This window comes from Bufo gargarizans, chromosome 2 (assembly GCF_014858855.1).
Source record: "Bufo gargarizans isolate SCDJY-AF-19 chromosome 2, ASM1485885v1, whole genome shotgun sequence".
Classification (NCBI taxonomy): domain Eukaryota; kingdom Metazoa; phylum Chordata; class Amphibia; order Anura; family Bufonidae; genus Bufo; species Bufo gargarizans.
Window position 1 is genome coordinate 79,469,368 of NC_058081.1, and position 20,580 is coordinate 79,489,947.

Here is a 20,580-nt window from a genome sequence, read left to right on the forward strand (position 1 = left end):
AATTGATAAAATGATGGCAGCGAATACACTGAGCCTCATGTGCATCCAGGAAATCTATATCTAATTCTTGTACTCAACAGAAATTATGAAGAAAATCTTTCTGTAATAGAATCAACTATGCTGCCTGGTTATGCAGTGGATATCAATGGTTACATTTAGGGGGCATTCACACGATCATATTTCTGGTCTGCATCTGATCTACATGTTTTGTGGACCCATTAATTTCAGTGGAACACAAAAGAACCGTGTGCCGTCCACATCTGTATGTCCATTCCGTTGCTCCAGAAACAAGATTGAACATGTCCTATTTTTGTCCGTTTTGTGGACAAAAATGGGCAGTTGTTCCATAGGGCGGGCCCTGCAGAAGGGTAAAATGCGGGATACACATGGCCTGTATCCGTGTTTTGCGGATCCGCGATTTGCCTTAATAATTGTAATCTTACTTTCATTGTCTGTACATCTCATGTTGGGTTTGTCTTGGCACTTTTTTGACAGCCTTAAAGAGTATCCGGTCTCTTATAAAGCTAGGTCGGAAAGTGGTGTAAAAAAGCCCAGCTGTGTATCTAAACTCAGTCTGTCAGTAGTTTTGAGCCCTGAAAACTACTGACAGCTATGTAAGTGATGGGGAGAGTGGTACAGAAATACCAAGAGTGATGGTCATGCAGCTTTCATGATCGAAAAACTAAATTATTTATCTCCCTGGCACTACAACTGCCCAGGAAGTTGTCATGTTCAGTGCCCCATTGTCTCTGTACTGAACGCTTCCCCCTTTGTTTTGAGTGACAGTCTCCTGATTGGGTGCTTGAACTGTGATGGGGAGAGGCTGAGAAGCTTTCAATGAGGAAAGGCCACGGCGGTGAACATGAAGGCGCTGCTTCCTAGACACTTGTAGCTACGGTGTCAAAGTGGTTAAAACTTTTATTTTTCAGTCATGCAATCTGCATCCCTCTAGGTTTAGTGCAGGGCTCAAAACTGCTGACAGACTCCATTTACAGTTGTAATTTAGGCCCCAATACCTTCTGGCCAAAAAAACAAACTGGAGACTTTTCTTTGGCTAAACCATTCCACCAATTATCACTCATCCTAGTATGGCCCTTGTTCATCCCTCTCTTATCCCAGATGGTAGACATGGTGGGTGGGCTCCTTGGGACAAATTACCCTTGCATTAGAGAATGAGGAAGAGCCCTATATGGACCAAGGAGAAGAGGTATGGTGGGCCATGGTCCCAATCTCCATGGATTATTTGTCCTCTATTTACTCTGCACCTTAAATTATTTCTAATTCTAATTCTAAAAAAGAGGATATTCTAGAACTTCCTTGCCTTTGCTTTTCGATCATTTGCTGTCTGATTAGTGTTATCTCCCATCTTTCCTTGGTCTTTGGAAAAAGTCTCAGGCTCACCCTTATGTCCCCCCTCCCTAACAGGCCTATCATATACAGTATTTGCCTCTCTCTCAGCATTTCTGCCAGTGCTGTTATTTGAGCCCCAGAATGAGAGCTAAGATACAGCGGAGATTGATTCCTCTTTCTTTCAATGTAAAATATTAAAGATGTTTAAATGGATAAAAGCTCTAGACAGTGGAATCTATTCTGCATTATACAAATAGGATCCCTGGTCCATTAAAAGCAAGACCTTTAATTCTAAATGCTGAGAAAGGGAAATAGTAGGGGACACTCCTGTTTACACATTACACAGCATGATGACGCTAGTGATTTATCTGAGAAGCAAGAAAGGAAATGGAAGAGCTGTAGCAACTTAGGGCAGCAAAATAGAAAGGTAGGAAGTACGGGTAAGACACCATGCCAAGATAAATGGGACTTGTGGTGGTCTTAAGGTGCCCATACACCTTCAATAGCTGTGGGGCCTAGCGCTTGTTAGCCTCACAGCTAATCTCTCCCGACTCCCCCATACACATGTGTGCTCAGCTTGGCCAAACATGTATGTGCTTTTATAGGGGAGAAAGGACAATGCTATTCCCAGGCACCTCTGGTGGTGCCTTATCTTCCAGGAGAACAAAAGGATCAGGTGAAAAAATTAATGTCACTCAATCCTTCTCTCCTCCAATGTTATTTGTCAGAGGAAGAGTCAGGAGCTCCCTTAAAGGGAACCTGTCAACGGGATTTTGGGTATAGAGCTGAGTACATGGGTTGCTAGATGGCCGCTAGCACATCCGCAATATCCAGTCCCCATAGCTCTGTGTGCTTTTATTGTGTAAAAAAAAACACGATTTGATACATATGCAAATTACCCCAAGATGTGTCCTGTATGTGAGATGAGTCCAGCGTGAAGGAGCCCAGCACCGCCCCGCATCCTCAGAATCTCTTCCTTGCTCCCCGACGTCAGAAAGCCAGAGCGCCGTAATCTCGCGCAGTGTCGTCATAGTGTTCCTTCCCTGTGCTGGCATCAGCCTCAGGGAGGGAACTGCGCATAAGCATTGCGCAGATTGCGAGATTGCGGCGCTCTGGCTTTCTGACGTCGGGGAGCAAGGAGGAGATTCTGAGGATGCGGGGCGGTGCTGGGCTCCTTCACGCTGGACTCATCTCACGTACAGGACACATCTCAGGTTTATTTGCATATGGATCAAATTGTTTTTTTTACATTTATGTTTTGCCCAAACATTTTTTACACAATAAAAGCACACAGAGCTTTGGGGACCGGGTATTGCGGATGTGCTAGCGGCCATCTAGCAACCCATGTGCTCAGCTCTGTACATCAAAAATGCATTCCATTCAGTTTGCTTGTGTTCTCATACCAGAGAGAAAACCGCAGCATGCTGTGGTTTATTTTCCATCATGGGATTCAGAGCAAAATGTTTTTTCTGACACGAAAAATGGATCCGTCCCCCATTGACTTTCAATGGAGTTAATGACGGATCCGTCTTGGCTATGTTAAAGATAATACAACCGGATCCATTCATAACAGATGCAGATGGATGTATTATCAGTAACGGAAGTGTTTTTGCTAAACCCTGCCGGATCCAGCAAAAAGGCTAGTATGAAAGTAGCCTAAGATTGTTTTCCGGTGCTACTGAAAACCGCTGGTTTGGCTAAAATACACTAATCTATATGGGTCTTTTAGAAGATAGAGAGGTCAACTCAGAATTTCATATTTATATCTACTGGAACCTCACTGAGACAACCACCAAAACTTGCATTCCAAAGTTTTCTTCTACAGGGATGGTCTTCTCAAAGAAGATGGCTAGTATGCATAATATATGGTGGTAGTGAAAATATGGTCTGGATAAGGAGCTGTCCTGCCTTCAGCAGTTTGTTATTGTTAATTTATGCATAGTTAATATGTTCATTGTGTAACTGCACCATCTAGTGGCCGTTTACATACACTGCAGCTCTTCACACTAGAAGTTTGACCCACTTCAGCTTCCATAACTTGTAGCCTATGAACTCTAATGACATCATCAGCCCTGCACATAGCAGCCATTTCCTTCATGCACTGCCACCATTACAGAGGTATCCACACGGTCTGGTAGTGTCCTGATCCATCCTCGATATCTAAGCTTACGGTAGCATCGCTGTTTTGCCTGATATATATCCTTGCAATAAAGACGAAGTTGGACGTTACTCCATTGTCAATTCATTGCCGGGATAAGGTTTAGCTGTCTGTCAAGTTATGTACCTTCACACATAAGGAGGACAGAACAGTAAAACAACGGCTCTTACAAGCTGGATACGAGAAATTGTGATTCCTCAAATCCTGGCCGCAGTGAGTCAGCAACCTCTAACAGGCTGGACCGCATGATACTGAACCCTGCAAGGTGCTACGGTCCAGCATCGTCACCCACGACAGTTGCAAGTGTGCAAACCCGTCCACAGTGTCATTATGTCGACACAGGAATCCAAACTGTTCTAGACAAGGTCTCGCATCTCAGCTAGCTCCAGAAGCTCAAAGAGATCAGTGAGCAGCTCCACGGTCGCCATTGCCCGCGCAAAATCTGAAACCGCCTAAATCCGCGCGGCATTTGGCGAACAAGAAAGACAATTAAAAATGGAGAAAGCTAGTATGGAAATGGAGAAAGCTCGCATAGAAGCCGCCCTAGCAGAACAACAGGCAACACTGGAAAAGCTAACTGTAGAAAAGGAAGCAGCAGCTGCTGTAGCAGAGGCAGAGGCTTTAGAAGAAGCGGCAAACTTCACAAGTGATAGACTCGGCAACATATGGTAGGTAGTTGGGCCTGAACCTGATCATCACAATAACTCTCAATGCACTTCAGATTATGTCATGCAGCATGCTGAGTCAGACGACGGCCTAAATTCAGGTCCAAGAACAGAGTCAACCCCTGCTAAAGGACCACAGCAGACTCCTGCCACACAACAAGTGACCTCAGCTAATCAAAAAACCCTGCATTGAACGAGACAACAGTTTCATAGAGCATCAGACCCCCCAATGCAACCTGCATTCAAACCTACAAATGATGGCAGTATAGTCAAATCCTTTAACCCCTTAGTGACCAAGCCTGTTTGGGCCTTTATGACCAAGCGTTTTTCTTCCTTTTTTCAAGGTCTCGTTCCAAGAGCTATAACTTTTTTATTTTTTCGTCCATATAGCTTTATGAGGGCTTGTTTTTTACGGGACAAGTTGTAGTTTTTAATGGCACCATTTTGGGGTACACATAACTTTCTGATTAACTTTTATTAAGGCCTCCTGCACACGACCGTTGTGTGCACCCGTGGCCGTTGTCCCATTTAACGTGTTTTTCTGCGGTCCCATTGACTTTCAATGGGTCCGTGGAAAAATCGGAAACTGCACCGTTTGGCAGCCATATCCGTGATCCGTGTTTCCTGGCCGTGAAAAAAATATGACCTGTCCTATTTTTTTCACAGCCAACGGTTCACGGACCCATTCAAGTCAATGGGTCCGTGAAAAATCACGGATGCACACAAGATTTTCATCCGCGTCCGTGATCCGTGATCCGTGTCCGTTTTTTCCTATCATTTCAATGGCAAACTTGACTTAGATTTTTTTTTTCATTTTTCATGTCCGTGGATCCTCCAAAAATAACGGAAGACCCACGGAAGAAAAAACGGGCACGGATCACGGTACAACGGAACCACGTTTTGCGGGACATTAAAAAATACTGTCGTGTGCAGGAGGCCTAACTCTTTCTGGGAGGGAGATGGGGAAAAATAGCAATACTGCCACTGCGTTTTTACATTATAAATTTTACGGCGTTCATTTTTCGGTACAAATAACATAATATCTTTATTCTCTGGGTCAGTACGATTACAGTGATACTAAATACTTAAGTTTTACTACCTTTTTTCCAATAAAACCCCTTTTATTAACAAAAAAAATGATTTTGCATTGCCACTTCACAAGACCCATAACTTTTTTTTTTCTTTTTCTATGGAGTTGTGTGAGGTCTTGATTTTTGAGGGACAACTTGTATTTTTCATTGGTATCATTTTGGAGTAAATGCCGCTTTTTGATCGCTTGTTATTACAAATAAATTAGAAATTCTGTCTTTTTTTTTTTTTTTTACGGCATTCACCATAGGGGATAATTTATGTAATATTTATATAGTCCGAGTCATTACGGACGCGGCAATACTAAACATATGGGGGATATTTTCTTTTTGCAATTTTTTTCATTGAAAAGCATATTTTCAATGGAAAAAAAAGCATATTTTTTTATTTTATGGAATTTTTTTATTTAATAAATGTGTATTTTTTTTCAATTTTTTTACTACTTAAAAATCCAACAAGGGAACTATAATATACAGTATTTTGATTGCTTTTAAAATGTAATGCATTATCTCTATAATGCATTACATTTCAATAGCAATGCTATTCAAATATTGACCACAGGCTGCGCCAGAGAGGCACAGCCTGCTGGAGAGAACTGAAGACAGGCTCGAGGCCCTGATCGGAAGCGAGGTAAGCTTCCGCACACATCTGCACCCCGTGATCGCATTTTCGGGGGTGCTGATGGGAGACAGAGGGAGTCCGCTCCCTCTGTCACCACTTTACATGCAGCGGGCGCCATTGCGCCCGGCATGTAAAGGGTTAAACAGCCCGGATCGGCACTTCTGCCAGTCAGGGCTGTTAGAGCAGGGCCCCGGCTATCATGTGAGAGCCGGGTCCGTGCTCCCCGCTGCACGGGGGAACCGTGCAGCGCTTAGACTAAAAACGCGGCGGCTCTGCCTAAGGTCCCTTAGTGACCGCCGTAAAAACACGTATGGGTGGTCACTAAGGGGTTAAGAAAGAACAAGTAGATGACTGTTATTACAGCAACAATCCATCAAACAGAGATCCAGGTATGTCAGATTTTCTAAAATTCTTTGCCCGACGTGCGTTAATAACCAAGGGACTCTCCAAGTTTGATGACAGACCTGAAGGCTATAGGTCATGGCGATCATCATTCAGAAATACAATAAGAGACCTGGATCTGTCTGCATGTGAAGAAGTTGATCTTCTTGTCAAATGGCTAGGAAATGAGTCGACAGAGCATGCAAAGCAGATTAGAGCCATTAATGTTAACTACCCAAACACAGGGTTAAACATGATCTGGGAGAGACTTGAGGAGTGTTACGGCTAACCAGAAGTGATAGAGAACACTCTCTTCAAAAGAGCTGAAGATTTCCCCAAGATCCAAAACGAAGGTTTCCAGAAGCTGAGAGAACTGAGTGATCTGCTGACAGAGCTCCAAGTTGCCAAAGCTGAAGGAGACTTACAAGGTCTCGCATTCTTAGATACTGCACGTGTAAACCTCATAGTACAAAAACTACCTTACAACCTGCAAGAGAAGTGGATTGCTCAAGGCTCCAGGTACAAGAAACAGCACAATGTTCCATTTCCTCCATTCTCATTCTTTGTGGACCCACAGATCCCCCACAAGTGTCACCCACAGATCCCTACAAGTGTCATCCACAGATCCCCACAAGTGTCACCTACAGATCCCCACAAGTGTCATCCACAGATCCCCGCCCAGCACCGCATCCTAGCTAATTTATTCACTTCACTCTGCCAGTAGTCTGCACGGCCCGGGCGCAGACTACTGTATCCAGTGAAATAAATTAATAAAGTGAATAAATTAGCTAGGAGGCGGCGCTGCGGGCCGGATAAAAAGCTCCTAATGCTAAATACCCCCAGCAAAAGTGCGCTCTACGCGGTGGCGTACTTTGCTTATGGGTGGCGCTGGCCCTGTCTGCCTAGGAAATGTTCACAAGCCAACCACAGTGAATTCTCTTTACACTAATACGTTAGAGAACGGACGTCCATCCCTATTTCAGCCTTGTCCTAACAGATTCCTTGTAAGAGAAAAGTCGGCAAGTGTGCTATATCCAGACTTTACAGAAATCGAGAATCATTCTTGTGGTGGAGACCAAGACCACTTGGGGTGCACGATGTTCAAGAGGACAAAGGAAGACCACAAGATATCTCCCTCTATTGAAGATGAGGCCTTCTTAAACATAATGGATAGTGTTGAGAACGAATATTCAAATTACAAATATTTATCGCGAATATCGCAACTTCGAGAATTCTCGAATATTTTGAATATAGTGCTATATATTCGTTATATCGAATATGCGTAATTTTTTTTCCATCTGAAAACATGATTCCTTCTTGCTTGTGGGCCAATGACTGTTCAATTCAGATGGAAAAAATGACGAATATTCTAAAAAAGAATATAAAGCACTATATTCTATATAGTGCTATATATTTGTTTTTTAGAATATTCGTCATTTTTTTCCATCTGAAGTCATGATTCCTCCCTGCTTAAGTTGCTTGTGGGCCAATGACTGTTCAATTCAGATGGAAAAAAATGACGAATATTCTAAAAAACAAATATATAGCATATATATTTGTTTTTTGACCCACTTCGCATTATGCGATTTTTACATTGCAGATTTTTGGGAATCAGAAAAATAATCTTACGTGATTTTTACATTGCAGATTTAATCTCGAATACGAATATTCGCAAATATATGACAAATATTGTACCACATATTCGCGAAATATCGCAAATTCGAATATTGCCCCTGCTGCTCATCACTAATAATGGAGCAAGGATTCCTCAAGGATAAAACGAACAACTGGATGGCACCACTGCCTTTCAAAACACAGAGACGCCATCTTCCCAACAACAGGGATCAGGCCTTTTAAATGCTTCTGTTCACTCAAATGCAACTTTCAGAAAAGACCAGAGATGATGGAACATTTTTTCTTATTCCTGAACAAGATATTGGAGAAAAGTCATGCAGAAGTAGCTCCACCCCTAAAGTAAAAGGAAGAATGCTGGTACCTACCAATCTTTAACGTTTACAACTCTAAGAAGCTGGACAAATCTGAGTAGTATTTGACTCCAGTTCACAATATGAGGGAGTCTCTCTCAGTGATGTTCTTTTGACAGGACCAGACCTCAACAACACACTTCTCGGTGTCCTCATCAGATTCCGCAAAGAATCCATTGCTGTAGTTGCCGACATTCAACAAATGTTCTATTGTTTCCTAGTTACAGAAAAGCACATGAACTTCTTAAGATTCTTTTGGTTCAAGGACAATGACCCTACCCAAGACATCATAGAATATTGCATGAAGGTGCATGTATTCGACAACAGCCCATCTCCTGCAGTCGCTATTTATGGACTATGGGGAGGACGTTAAGAAGTTTGTTGAAAGAGACTTTTATGTAGATGATGGCTTGAAGTCACTTCCCTCACCAGAGGCTGCAATCAGTCAACTTAAAAGGAGTCAAAGTATGCTTTCCTGTTCAAACCTCAGACTGCATAAGATAGATTCAAACAGCAAGGTTGTTATGGAGGCCTTTCCTACCCAAGATCATGCCAGTGATTTGAAAGATCTAGACTTGGTGACAGACCCGATACCCATGCAGCGCAGCCTAGGGCTCAGCTGGGACCTCAAGTCTGACACCTTTACCTTTCAGGTTGACCAAGAACAAAAACCCTTCACATGACGTGGAGTCTTGTCCACCATTAACAGTCTGTATGATCCACTTGGATTTGCAGCCCCCATGATCATCCAAGGTAAGACCCTGCTCAGAGAGTTAACCACAGATTCATGTGATTGGGATTCGCCACTTCCCTCAGAAAAAGAGGCAGTATTGATAATATGGAAATACTCTCTAACTGCATTATCTAACTTACGTATATATAGGCCATATGCCGAATTCTCTCCTGCAGAGGTTCAGTCCAGACAGCTGTGCATATTTTATGATGCTTCAGTAAAAGCAATTGCTGCAGTCGCTTACCTTAAAACTATAGACATTAAAGGTCAAGTCCAAATTGGCTTTGCAATGGGCAAGGCAAAGCTGGCACCAAGTCCTGAGCTTACCATACCAAGACTGGAACTTTGTGCTGCTGTTCTGGCAGTAGAACTAGCAGATCTTATTGTGTCAGAAATAGATATAAAACTTGATAGTACAGTATTTCATACAGACAGCAAAGTAGTGTTGGGCTACATTTACAATGAGACTAGGAGATTTTATGTCTATGTTCACAACGGAGTTCAAAGAATCAGGAGGTCGACACAGCCTACCCAGTGGCACTATGTACCAACTGACCTCAACCCTGCAGACCATGCTACAAGAGCTGTTCCAGCAGCCCACCTTAAAGATACTACGTGGCTCACAGGGCCACCATTCCTCTGCAAACCTGTACTTGACACTCTTGAGAAAGACACATTTGAACTACTAGAGCCAAATGTTGATGCAGAGATCCGTCCTCATGTTTCTCACTCACTACAAAAGGTTTCTAACAGAGAGCTTGGATCCAAACGATCCAACAAGTTTTCTACGTGGAAATCACTGAACAAAGATATAGCTGGTTTGATTCACATTGCCAGATCCTTTAGAGCCACACATACAGGATCAGAACACTGCAAAGGTTGGCATTACTGTCATAAGCCTCATATAGTGGACGAGCTCACACATGCCAGAGACGTTATCATCCGTTGTATCCAACAAGAGGTTTATGCTCAAGAATTTGAACTCCTCCGAAATCAAAAGAGTGTTCCTAAAGACAGTTCCCTCAAGAGACTTGACCCCTTTATAGATGCTAATGAGAGTTGGGGGACGTATTTCAAATGTGAAACTCGAGAGTAATGAATGTAATCCCATAATACTCCCAAACAATCATATTACATCTCTACTGCCATGAGAAGACTAAACACCAGGGACATTTGTTCACTGAAGGAGCTTTACGTACAGCTGGATTCTGGATAATGGGAGCAAAAAGGCTTGTGAGTTGTCTTATTTTCAAATGTGTCACTTGCCAAAAACTATGTGGTATGTTTCAGTCACAGAAGATGGCTAACCTCCCTGCTGACAGACTCAGTAAAGAATCCCCCTTTACTAATGTTGGTCTTGACGTGTTTGGCCCCTGGTCTGTCACCACACGACACACTAGAGGAGGCCATGCAAACAGTAAACGCTGGGCGGTCATATTTATGTGCATGAGTATCACGGCTGTGCATATAGAAGTTATCGAGTCTTTAGATACATCCAGCTTTATAAATGCTCTCAGACGTTTCATTTCCATTAGAGGCCCAGTTAAACCTATCCGCTCTGATAGGGGTACCAACTTTGTTGGAAACTGCAAAGAACTGCATATTCCCTCAAACACTGACAGTGACCATGTCTTATGAAAGCACGATTTAGTGCTGAAACGCGTCACTATGTGTTAATATGTGACTGAATAAACCACAGCAGTGAAACTTCTATCGCGAGTGCCGGTCCTCTTCTTCATAGTGACCATGTAGGGAGATATCTTGCTGACCAAGGCTGTAAATGGACATTCAACCCCCCACATTCCTCTCACATGGGAGACTCTTAGGAACGTATGATTGGCATAGCCCGCCGGATCCTTGATTCTCTCTTTCTACAGCTAGGAACTTCAAGGCTCACCCATGAGACCCTCTCAACTTTCATGGCTGAAATAATGGCGATCCTAAACTCCAGACCTTTGACTTCAATATCCAACGATCTATAGGATCCTTTCTTGCTCACCCCTTCCACTCTTCTCACCCAAAAGGTCGGTACAGCATCAGCTCCTCCTGATGAATTTAGTACTAAAGACTTGTACAAATGTCAGTGGAGACGAGTGCAGACCTTAGCAAATGCCTTCTAAAATAAATGGAGGAAACAATACATCTCTACACTACATGTCTGGAATAAATGGCAAACCAGTAAACCCAACATGGAGGTTGGTAATGTTGTTCTTGTCAAAGACTCTCAGTCAAGAAGAAATAACTGTCCTTTGGGACTGATAACTAAGGTGTTCCCAAGTGAAGATGGGAAGATCAGAAAGGTGGAAGTTAAAGTCTGCAGGCAACATGAGCCTAAAGTCTTCCTCCGACCAGTTACTGAACTGATTTTGTTGCTCTCTCCAGAGGTGACTTAATTGTGGTATCCTTAAGGTACAAGGCTGGGAGTGTCATGCCTTCAGAAGTTTGTTATTGTTAATTTATGCATAGTTAATATGTTAGTTCTCTGTTCATTGTGTAACTGCACCATCTAGTGGCCGTTTACATACACTGCAGCTCTTCACACTAGAAGTTTGACCCACTTCAGCTTCCATAACTTGTAGCCTATGAACTCTAGTGACATCATCAGCCCAGCACATAGCAGCCATTTCCTTCATGCACTGCCACCATTACAGAGGTATCCACACGGTCTGGTAGTGTCCTGATCCATCCTCTATATCTAAGCTTACGGTAGCATCGCTGTTTTGCCTGATTTATATCCTTGCAATAAAGACGAAGTTGGACGTTACTCCATTGTCAATTCATTGCCGCGAAAGGTTTAGTTGTCTGTCAAGCTATGTACCTTCACACATAAGGAGGACAGAACAGAAGCGGTCTTATAAAAGAGATGTTCTTTTGAAGAGGTTTCACTAAACAGGGTGTTTAAAAAAGGTAGATCCGATTTGAAATAACCTCTGCAAACAGGAACTGTAATTTGCAACATGGCGACCCCAAGACAAGACGTTTTGCATTCTGAAATTCAGCTAGACTGAATCCACAATTGCATTGCAGTGTGCATTTCAGCTGCATTTTAGAATTGATCCTCCAATTCCAAAAAGTATTTGTCTACGGTATCTTCAGTTTGAGGAAACAGGCTGTTTATGTAAGGGGAAGAGGACAGGACAACTACGGAAAACGTGAGAAGATAAAACTTGATAACTTTTAAATAAAGCTTATTAAAACCTACTGTAAATGCCTTAAATGATTTTGTGTAATATACTTTATTGTTTTTTGTATTTCATGTGATATACCTGAAGTTCAGGTGCCTATAGCTCTTTTCAATCCATTCTCGTGTACACCGCCATGTACTGGTGTATGGATTCCAATGAAGTTGCACATTGCTGCTCCTGCCTGTACCAGCCCCACTCTCCTAAAGGCGGGCATAGAAAAACTTATGCTAGGCTTTAGCAAAGTGGGCACAGACAGAGGAGTGATGTGCTATGCTGAGCTCCTGCCCTGCTCCTGCTCCTTCCGCTCTGCTAAAGCCTTGCATTGTGCAGGGTCTAGCAGAGAATAACACATCACACCTTTGCCTGTGCCTGCTCTGCTAAAGCCTGGCATAGCACATCTATAGGCACAAAAAGTAGAACAAACAAATGTTTTTCACCCCTTTACACGGCGCCACCATCCCTTGGATAAGAAACGTAAAATAAAATTTTAGCTTTTTGATAAGTTATTAAAATTCAAGTTTAGTGCGTTTAAAATTCTAATTACTAGCATATATGTTCACAGGCTCAAATAGCGGCTATGATGTCATATTATAAATGTGTTAAAAACAATTTTAACTTGCTTCACCCAGGAGGTACCGGATGGGATAAACTTAAAACACCCACCAGGTCACCTCCTGCGCCTGGGTCGCCTATAAGATCTCACGGAATGACAGCAGTCCAGTCGAGCCTCTTGTCAATTGTCTTTATTTAAACCACAGGGTGGGGTGAAGGTATCTTGCTCTACACGTTTCAGGGTATAAGAGACCCCTTCATCAGGAGCATATCCTGCTCCTGATGAAGGGGTCTCTTATACCCTGAAACGCGTAGAGCAAGATACCTTCACCCCACCCTGTGGTTTAAATAAAGACGAATAGTGCAATTGGTTTGTGATATCCCTACCTTCGTTTCTCCAGGGGTCTATTGTTTCGTTGGTTCAGCTGTGGTAAAAGCTCCAATGGCTTGGCTCAATCCTACAGTCCTTTAGAGGCAGTTTAATTATTTGTTTCAGATAGAAGTGTTCCCCGGCCGATAGCACGCCTCCTATTTGATGCTCACGCTCCGGTATGGAGCGGGGTGACGTCACCTAAGCACAGCTACGAAAGCTAAAATGGGAAAAACCCAACGCGTTTCGAGAAGTATCACTTCTCTTCCTCAAGGAATACCATTCTCCCATTACTGCTCCTCTATATAAGTCCTAGCCTGGGTGGAGTTCTGCAAATCCATGTCAGTTGTCTGGGTATACACATTTGTGACCTTTTTAGTTGTCAAAAACAAATAATTTGACCTCACTATTGAGGCCCCACAGAGCTAGACTATTAAGATTGAAAATCCACCTCGTTTCTGCTCTCGATTGATATTTGATTAAATCTCCTCCTCTCATACTCAATGAAACTTTCTCAATACCACATACAGAGGACCTTTCCATTTCCCCCCATGTGTCTCGATAAAGGGTGTCCTTCATATTTTCGCTCTATATTATATATGTGCTCCCTTACACGTTCTTTTAAGGGTCTTTTGGTTCTACCAACGTAAAATTTCTCACATGGGCATGTTATTAAATATATGACCCCTTTAGTATGACATGTGATATGTCGTTTTATTGTCTGTTTGAAAAGACCCCTTTTATCTTTTATTTCATAAACCAGTTTTGTACGACCCAATTTTCGGCAGCTCATGCATTTTTTACAAGGAAAAAACCTTTTGGGATCCCTATATTACTACTCGCTGTTTTTACTGTTTTAACAGTTGCTGTGATCATATTGCCTATATTTGGGGCTTTCTTGTAATTTAATTTGGGATTTTCTGGAATCTGTCCTCCAATAATTTTATCCTGACGGAGGATATCCCAGTATTTTCTAACTATATTTCTAAGTACAGTATACTGGATTGATTATTGTAACCTGAAATAATTGCAGGAATTATTGTTGTATTATCACTATTATTTTGTTTATTCATTTTATTACTGTCTACATTATGCTCAATTAGTACTTGTCTATCAATGTTTCCTACTACTTCTCTTTGTTTATTGAGGAGGTCACAGGTGTATCCTTTGATTTCAAATTTATTTTGTAGTATATTTGCTTCCTGTTCAAAGTCCTCTTTTTTGCTACAATTTCTATATAGGCGCATGAACTGACTTCTGGGTACATTTAATAGCCATTGTGGCAGATGACAACTAGTCATAGCGATAAAGCTATTGGTGTCAGTGGGCTTGCTAAATGTCTTAGGCTACTTTCACACCTGCGTTTAGGTGCGGATCCGTCTGGTATCTGCACAGACTGATCCGCACCTTTAATGCAAACACTTGTATCCGTTTTTTTTCTTTTTGTTCATGATAATGCAAACAAATCCGTTTTGACTTACATTGAAAGTCAATGGTTGGCGGATCTGTTTTCATTTGCACCATATTGTGTCAGTAAAAACGGATCCGTCCCCATTGACTTACATTGTAAGTCAGGAAGGATCGGTTTGCCTCAGTTTTGTCAGACGGACATCAAAACGCTTCAACCAGCGTTTTGGTGTCCGCCTCCAGAGCGGAATGGAGGCGGAACGAAGGCAAACTAATGCATTCTGAACGGATCCTTATCCATTCAGAATGTATTGGGGCTGAACTGATCCGTTTTGGGCCGCTTGTGAGAGCCTTGAAACGGATCTCACAGGCGGACCCAGAAACGGCAGTGTGAAAGTAGCCTTAGTATGTATAATGCCTTCTTCACTAAAAATAGTTAATTCCCAAAAAATAATTTCAGATTTACTATATGTAGAAGTAAATTCTAAAAAATATTTATTTTTATTTATAACCTCAAAAAAATGTAAAAGAGATTCTTCTTCTCCCTTCCAAATAAAAATAATATCATCAATAAAAAAGCGCCAGAGGACGAGATCCGCACCGAGTCCCCCAGGTGGGAAGATACGATCATTCTCCCATTGGAGCGACATATAGGTTAGCGAAACTCGGTGCGAATCTCGTCCCCATAGCGGTCCCCCATGTGTCCAGATAATCTCCCTCATATATAAAATAATTTTTATTTACTATAAATAAAATGCAATGTCCTATAAAATCAATTTGTTCCGTAGAATAAGAACTGGATTGGCGTAAAAATTATTTTGCAGCTTCACATCCCTTATTGCTCTCTATCACCGTATACAATGATTTGACATCTAGGGTACTTATAATGTATTCAGATTGCCATTGTACGGTCTGCAATATTTCAATGATATGTGTAGTTTCCTTTAGATAGTCAGCTTTACACAAGGGTGTAGATGAAGATCCACATATTTAGATAAATTGCCTGTCAGGCAATTGACGCCCGACACTATTGGCCTTCCTGGTGGATCAATAAGGGATTTATGCAATTTAGGGAGGTAGTAGAACAGGGCAATAGATGGATATCGATTCATAATGAAGAATGCTTCCTTTTTATTTAATATCTGTGATGTTTTCCCCTTCTTTACTAATTCCTCCAAGTCTTTTTGAAAAGTGTTGGTAGGATCTTGTTTAAATTTTTTGTATGTCTGCATGTCCCCTAATAGTTGAAGAGCCTCTTTATTATAGGATTCTTTGCTTAAAACAACAATCTCCCCCCTTTATCCGCGGGACGGATAATAATATTGTGATTTTGTTGCATACTAGCGATAGCTTCTTTTTCTTTTATTGTTAATTATTACAACCTTTATACACTGTACGAATATTAGTTTTACGAATATCCCTAATCACCATATTTTGAAAAGTTTTCATAGATTCGGAATATTCATTTAAAAGGGTGTAAAAGAAATTTTGCCTTAAGGTTGGTATGTGTGTATTTTGCTCCTGGATTTTGCTCCTGGATCGGGGGGCTAAGTGCTGGTAATTTCTTGTTTCTGCTTTTTTATAGGATATTTTTTTAAGCTAATTTACGCATACATTTTTTAATGCTGATAAATGCTTCAAACTTAAATAAACCCTTTTGTAGGGGCAAATTTAAAGTTATAGATTTTTTGTTGCTGCTGTTGGGAGTGGGGTGATTCTTCCCTGTTGGGCAATCTGATTTTCTTTTATCTTCTTTTATTTTGCCCCCCTCTACTGCCTCTTTTCCACTTTTTCTTACTCTTGCTTGAAAAAAATCCTTTTTAATTGTTTTTTTCACTGCTGTTTTAGATATCCTAATTTTGCCTTTTTGTTGTTGTAAGTCAGATTTATTTTATATTTTCAGTTTTTTAACCACTTCAGCATAAGTGGGGTATCATACAAATTGCTCCTTTCTTCTTCTCCCCCACTCAATACTCCATTATCTATTCCTCGTTGATATGTTCAAGACAGAGTAGTCCTGATCTTGGATATTACGTGTGGTATTTTTCTTTTCCACCGCAATTACAGGGGAAAGAGGCGCGCGGGGACTTGGCTCTTCATTTGAATGATTATAAACTGAAAAGATCACGCTATCTTCCTCTATACTATTTTCCTGACATGTTTGAATTTCTTCTATTGTTTCAAATGATTCTTCATTGATCTCATTGGGTTGTGTCATATTATTGGACTGATTTTCTATAGGTAAAGCGTCTACAGGGTGGGCCATTTATATGGATACACCTTAATAAAATGGGAATGGTTGGTGAGATTAACTTCCTGTTTGTGGCACATTAGTATATGTGAGGGGGGAAACTTTTCAAGATGGGTGGTGACCATGGCGGCCATTTTGAAGTCGGCCATTTTGAATCCAACTTTTGTTTTTTCAATAGGAAGAGGGTCATGTGACACATCAAACTTATTGGGAATTTCACAAGAAAAACAATGGTGTGCTTGGTTTTAACGTAACTTTATTCTTTCATGAGTTATTTACAAGTTTCTGACCACTTATAAAATGTGTTCAATGTGCTGCCCATTGTGTTGGATTGTCAATGCAACCCTCTTCTCCCACTCTTCACACACTGATAGCAACACCGCAGGAGAAATGCTAGCACAGGCTTCCAGTATCCGTAGTTTCAGGTGCTGCACATCTCGTATCTTCACAGCATATGCTGAAACTACGGATACTGGAAGCCTGTGCTAGCATTTCTCCTGCGGTGTTGCTATCAGTGTGTGAAGAGTGGGAGAAGAGGGTTAAATTGACAATCCAACACAATGGGCAGCACATTGAACACATTTTATAAGTGGTTAGAATCTTGTAAATACTTCATGAAAGAATAAAGTTACGTTAAAACCAAGCACACCATTGTTTTTCTTGTGAAATTCCCAATAAGTTTGATGTGTCACATGAATATTTAGCCTGGAAATGGACCCTTTTTTAAAAAAAATAGCTTTTATTAATTTACGTCTAAAAAGCATAAATATAAACACCCTTTGATAACCGGGTGTCCAAAATAATAATAGGACAAGATGTTGCCCAGCTACCACCGTGAATTGGTGAATTAAAGATAATAAAGATATATCTAAATTCCCAGGGCGTTGGTGACTTAATATTGAGGTTGGGAATTGGGCGGAGAGTGGGGCCATACTACACTGGGGAAGCCACCACCCCACTCCACAAAAAAGAGGTATCCCAAGGGGACAATATCTGAGGATTCGCAGGAACTGCTCGGGTCTAAATGACTTTCATTGCGAATCAAGGAAACTTTACAATAGAATGACCGACAGGGGGTACCCTAAGAGTACACTAAGAGACGCTTTTCAACAGGCCCTAGCGACGGATAGAGAAACCCTACTTATCCCTAAACCACGTAGGGATGAGGGTGGGGCGGAGACACGTCTTATTTCTACATTTGACATGGCCAATACCGAGATTAGGACCATCTTAAATAAATATTGGCCAATCCTACAGATGGACACAAGTGTCGTCAAAAACATCTCTATTCATCCAAGCGTAACTTATCGAAGAGGCCAGAGCCTCAGAGATAGACTGGTACACAGCCATTACACACCCCCATCTCCACCGGGAACATGGCTTGATCGTCGTCCTATTGGGATGTTTAAATGTGGAACTTGCAAAATATGCCCATTCATTTCCACAGGCAAGTCGATTACATGCTCGGCCACCAAAAAGGTTTTTATCATCCGGGACTTTGTTAACTGCAAAAGCAAAGGGGTAATCTACATATGTCGCTGCCCCTGTCCCAAGGACTATATTGGAAAGACCTTTAGGGAATTAAGGAAAAGGGTGGGCGAGCATGTAGGCGACATTAAAAACAATAGGATCACACCAGTGGCGAGTCATGTACATGAGTATCACTCAGGGGACCCCCGCTCACTCAGCTTCTCGGCATTAGAGCTTGTACCCATGTCCCCGAGAAAAGGGGACTGGGATAACAGGATTCTGCGCAAAGAAGCTGAGTGGATTTACAGATGCCATTCGCAAGCACCAGATGGTCTTAACGAACGCTTGACCTTCACCTGTTTTTTATAAAGTTTCTCTAAACCTCACAACTTTAAATATAGACATTTGAATACTCGGGAGTTTCGTTTCTCCATATCTGCCTCTAATTTTCCCGAATACTTACACAAAAGTCTCTAACTAGTCATGGGTACATAATGTACTCAACACATTATATCACAAGGGCCGTAGCTATATCGGGCCACACCCGTGAAAATTATCCTTTGATCATCTAAATAATAGTCATTTTTTCTGATCAGGCGATTGCATGGATCAATTGTGCGCATCCACTGATCAGAATAGCTATAACCTTGAAATAAATTTGTCCTGTTATTGGTTTGCTGTTTTATAAATCTGGGGAGGTCTACACTACCTATGGAGTTGTAGGTAGTATGTGAATTAAGAGGTCAACATAAGTGATATGCTTTTGACTGACTAATGTGGCACCAGCAATGTGTATTAACATCAAATTTAACATTATCCACACAAAAAACAGCCCTTTGCCATTGAATAATGCCCCCCCCCCCCACTGAAAACGCATAGCAGGCACCAAATTGAAGTATTATATTTGAATACTCGGGAGCTAAAATTGTATATATCGCATTTGCGATTACAGCAATAGGGGAGGACCTGGAGCGCTAGTACATCGCTATCCCGGAAATGACGCCTGCGGTTCAGCAGACCGGAAGTGATGTATGCGTTCCACGGGACCGGAAGTAGCGGCACGTGCGTTCCACCGACCGGATATGCGGCTGCAGGGGAAAAAAGGCGCCTCCTCTCCCAGCATTTAAATACAGCATGACCACAGGGATGCCTTGCTGCCCCATCAGACATGGCAGATGGCAGTCCGGACCACAGGGGGACACCTAACATGTAAGTCACCAATTATTGGAAATGTCTATGAGCAACTCCACTGTATGGTTATAGCACTAACAGTGGGTTATTGTATGATATCTTCCCCTTTTCCCTAGGTGACACCCTCCTTCCTATAGGAAAAAACTGTTGAACCTTCTGTTTCTCCTATATGGCCTGCCCCATCATGGCATCAACCAGGACACAGTAAATAAATATATATAAAATTATCTGGTATATTATCTATTTCTGTCATCTAGTATGATGTTATATTATATGTTTTAAACCGACCCCCTGATGAACCAAAACGTGGGGAAACGCGTCGGGGCTATTTCCAATAAAGGGATAAAACACTGATACTAACCACACTATAAATTCCCAGAGCACAGGGCTACACAGGGCCGGACAGGGTAGGTACGGGGACAGGGTGACCCCACCATTAGGGATCATCCCTGGGCAGAGGATTACCATAGGGCGGGTATAGGGAGAGAACCATCCCTAATACCTTTATCCACGTGCCCCACTCTCCGCCCAATTCCCAACCTCAATATTAAGTCACCAACGCCCTGGGAATTTAGATATATCTTTATTATCTTTAATTCACCAATTCACGGTGGTAGCTGGGCAACATCTTGTCCTATTATTATTTTGGACACCCGGTTATCAAAGGGTGTTTATATTTATGCTTTTTAGACGTAAATTAATAAAAGCTATTTTTTTTTAAAAAAGGGTCCATTTCCAGGCTAAATATTCACATATATGGACACTTGTACTAATCGTATACCTTATTCTACTTTAATTCTTTAGACAATTCTTGATGTGTCACATGACCCTATTCCTATTGAAAAAACAAAAGTTGAATTCAAAATGGCCGACTTCAAAATGGCCACCATGGTCACCACCCATCTTGAAAAGTGTATGTGTGTGTGTGTATGTCCGCTAAAGGAATCCCCACCGTCGCATTTATAATCACGAAATTTGGCACACGGGTACATCAGGTGTCCGGGAAGGTTTTAGACCAGGTCTCAGCTCTCTAGGACGTACCGTTCCTGAGATTTTCCCAAAAAATGAATTAGCCAATAGAAGCTTAGTCACAAGACCCTTATCAGCCAATAGAAGCTCTCAGGTCCTTCAGCCTCCACATACACAGTTTTACTCCAGGTTTCCATAACAAC

The 20,580-nt window shown here is 41.8% G+C and overlaps 1 protein-coding gene across 1 annotated transcript in view; it reads right to left on the reverse strand.

The window, feature by feature from the left end:
- KCNIP3 (potassium voltage-gated channel interacting protein 3) overlaps positions 1–3,936 on the reverse strand; it is an 89,006-nt gene extending 85,070 nt beyond the window's left edge. Inside the window, exon 1 of the mRNA XM_044277009.1 lies at positions 3,881–3,936. Coding sequence (XP_044132944.1) covers positions 3,881–3,936 — 56 coding nt within the window. The remainder of the gene's footprint in view (positions 1–3,880) is intronic.
- Between the last annotated feature and the right edge of the window lie 16,644 nt (positions 3,937–20,580).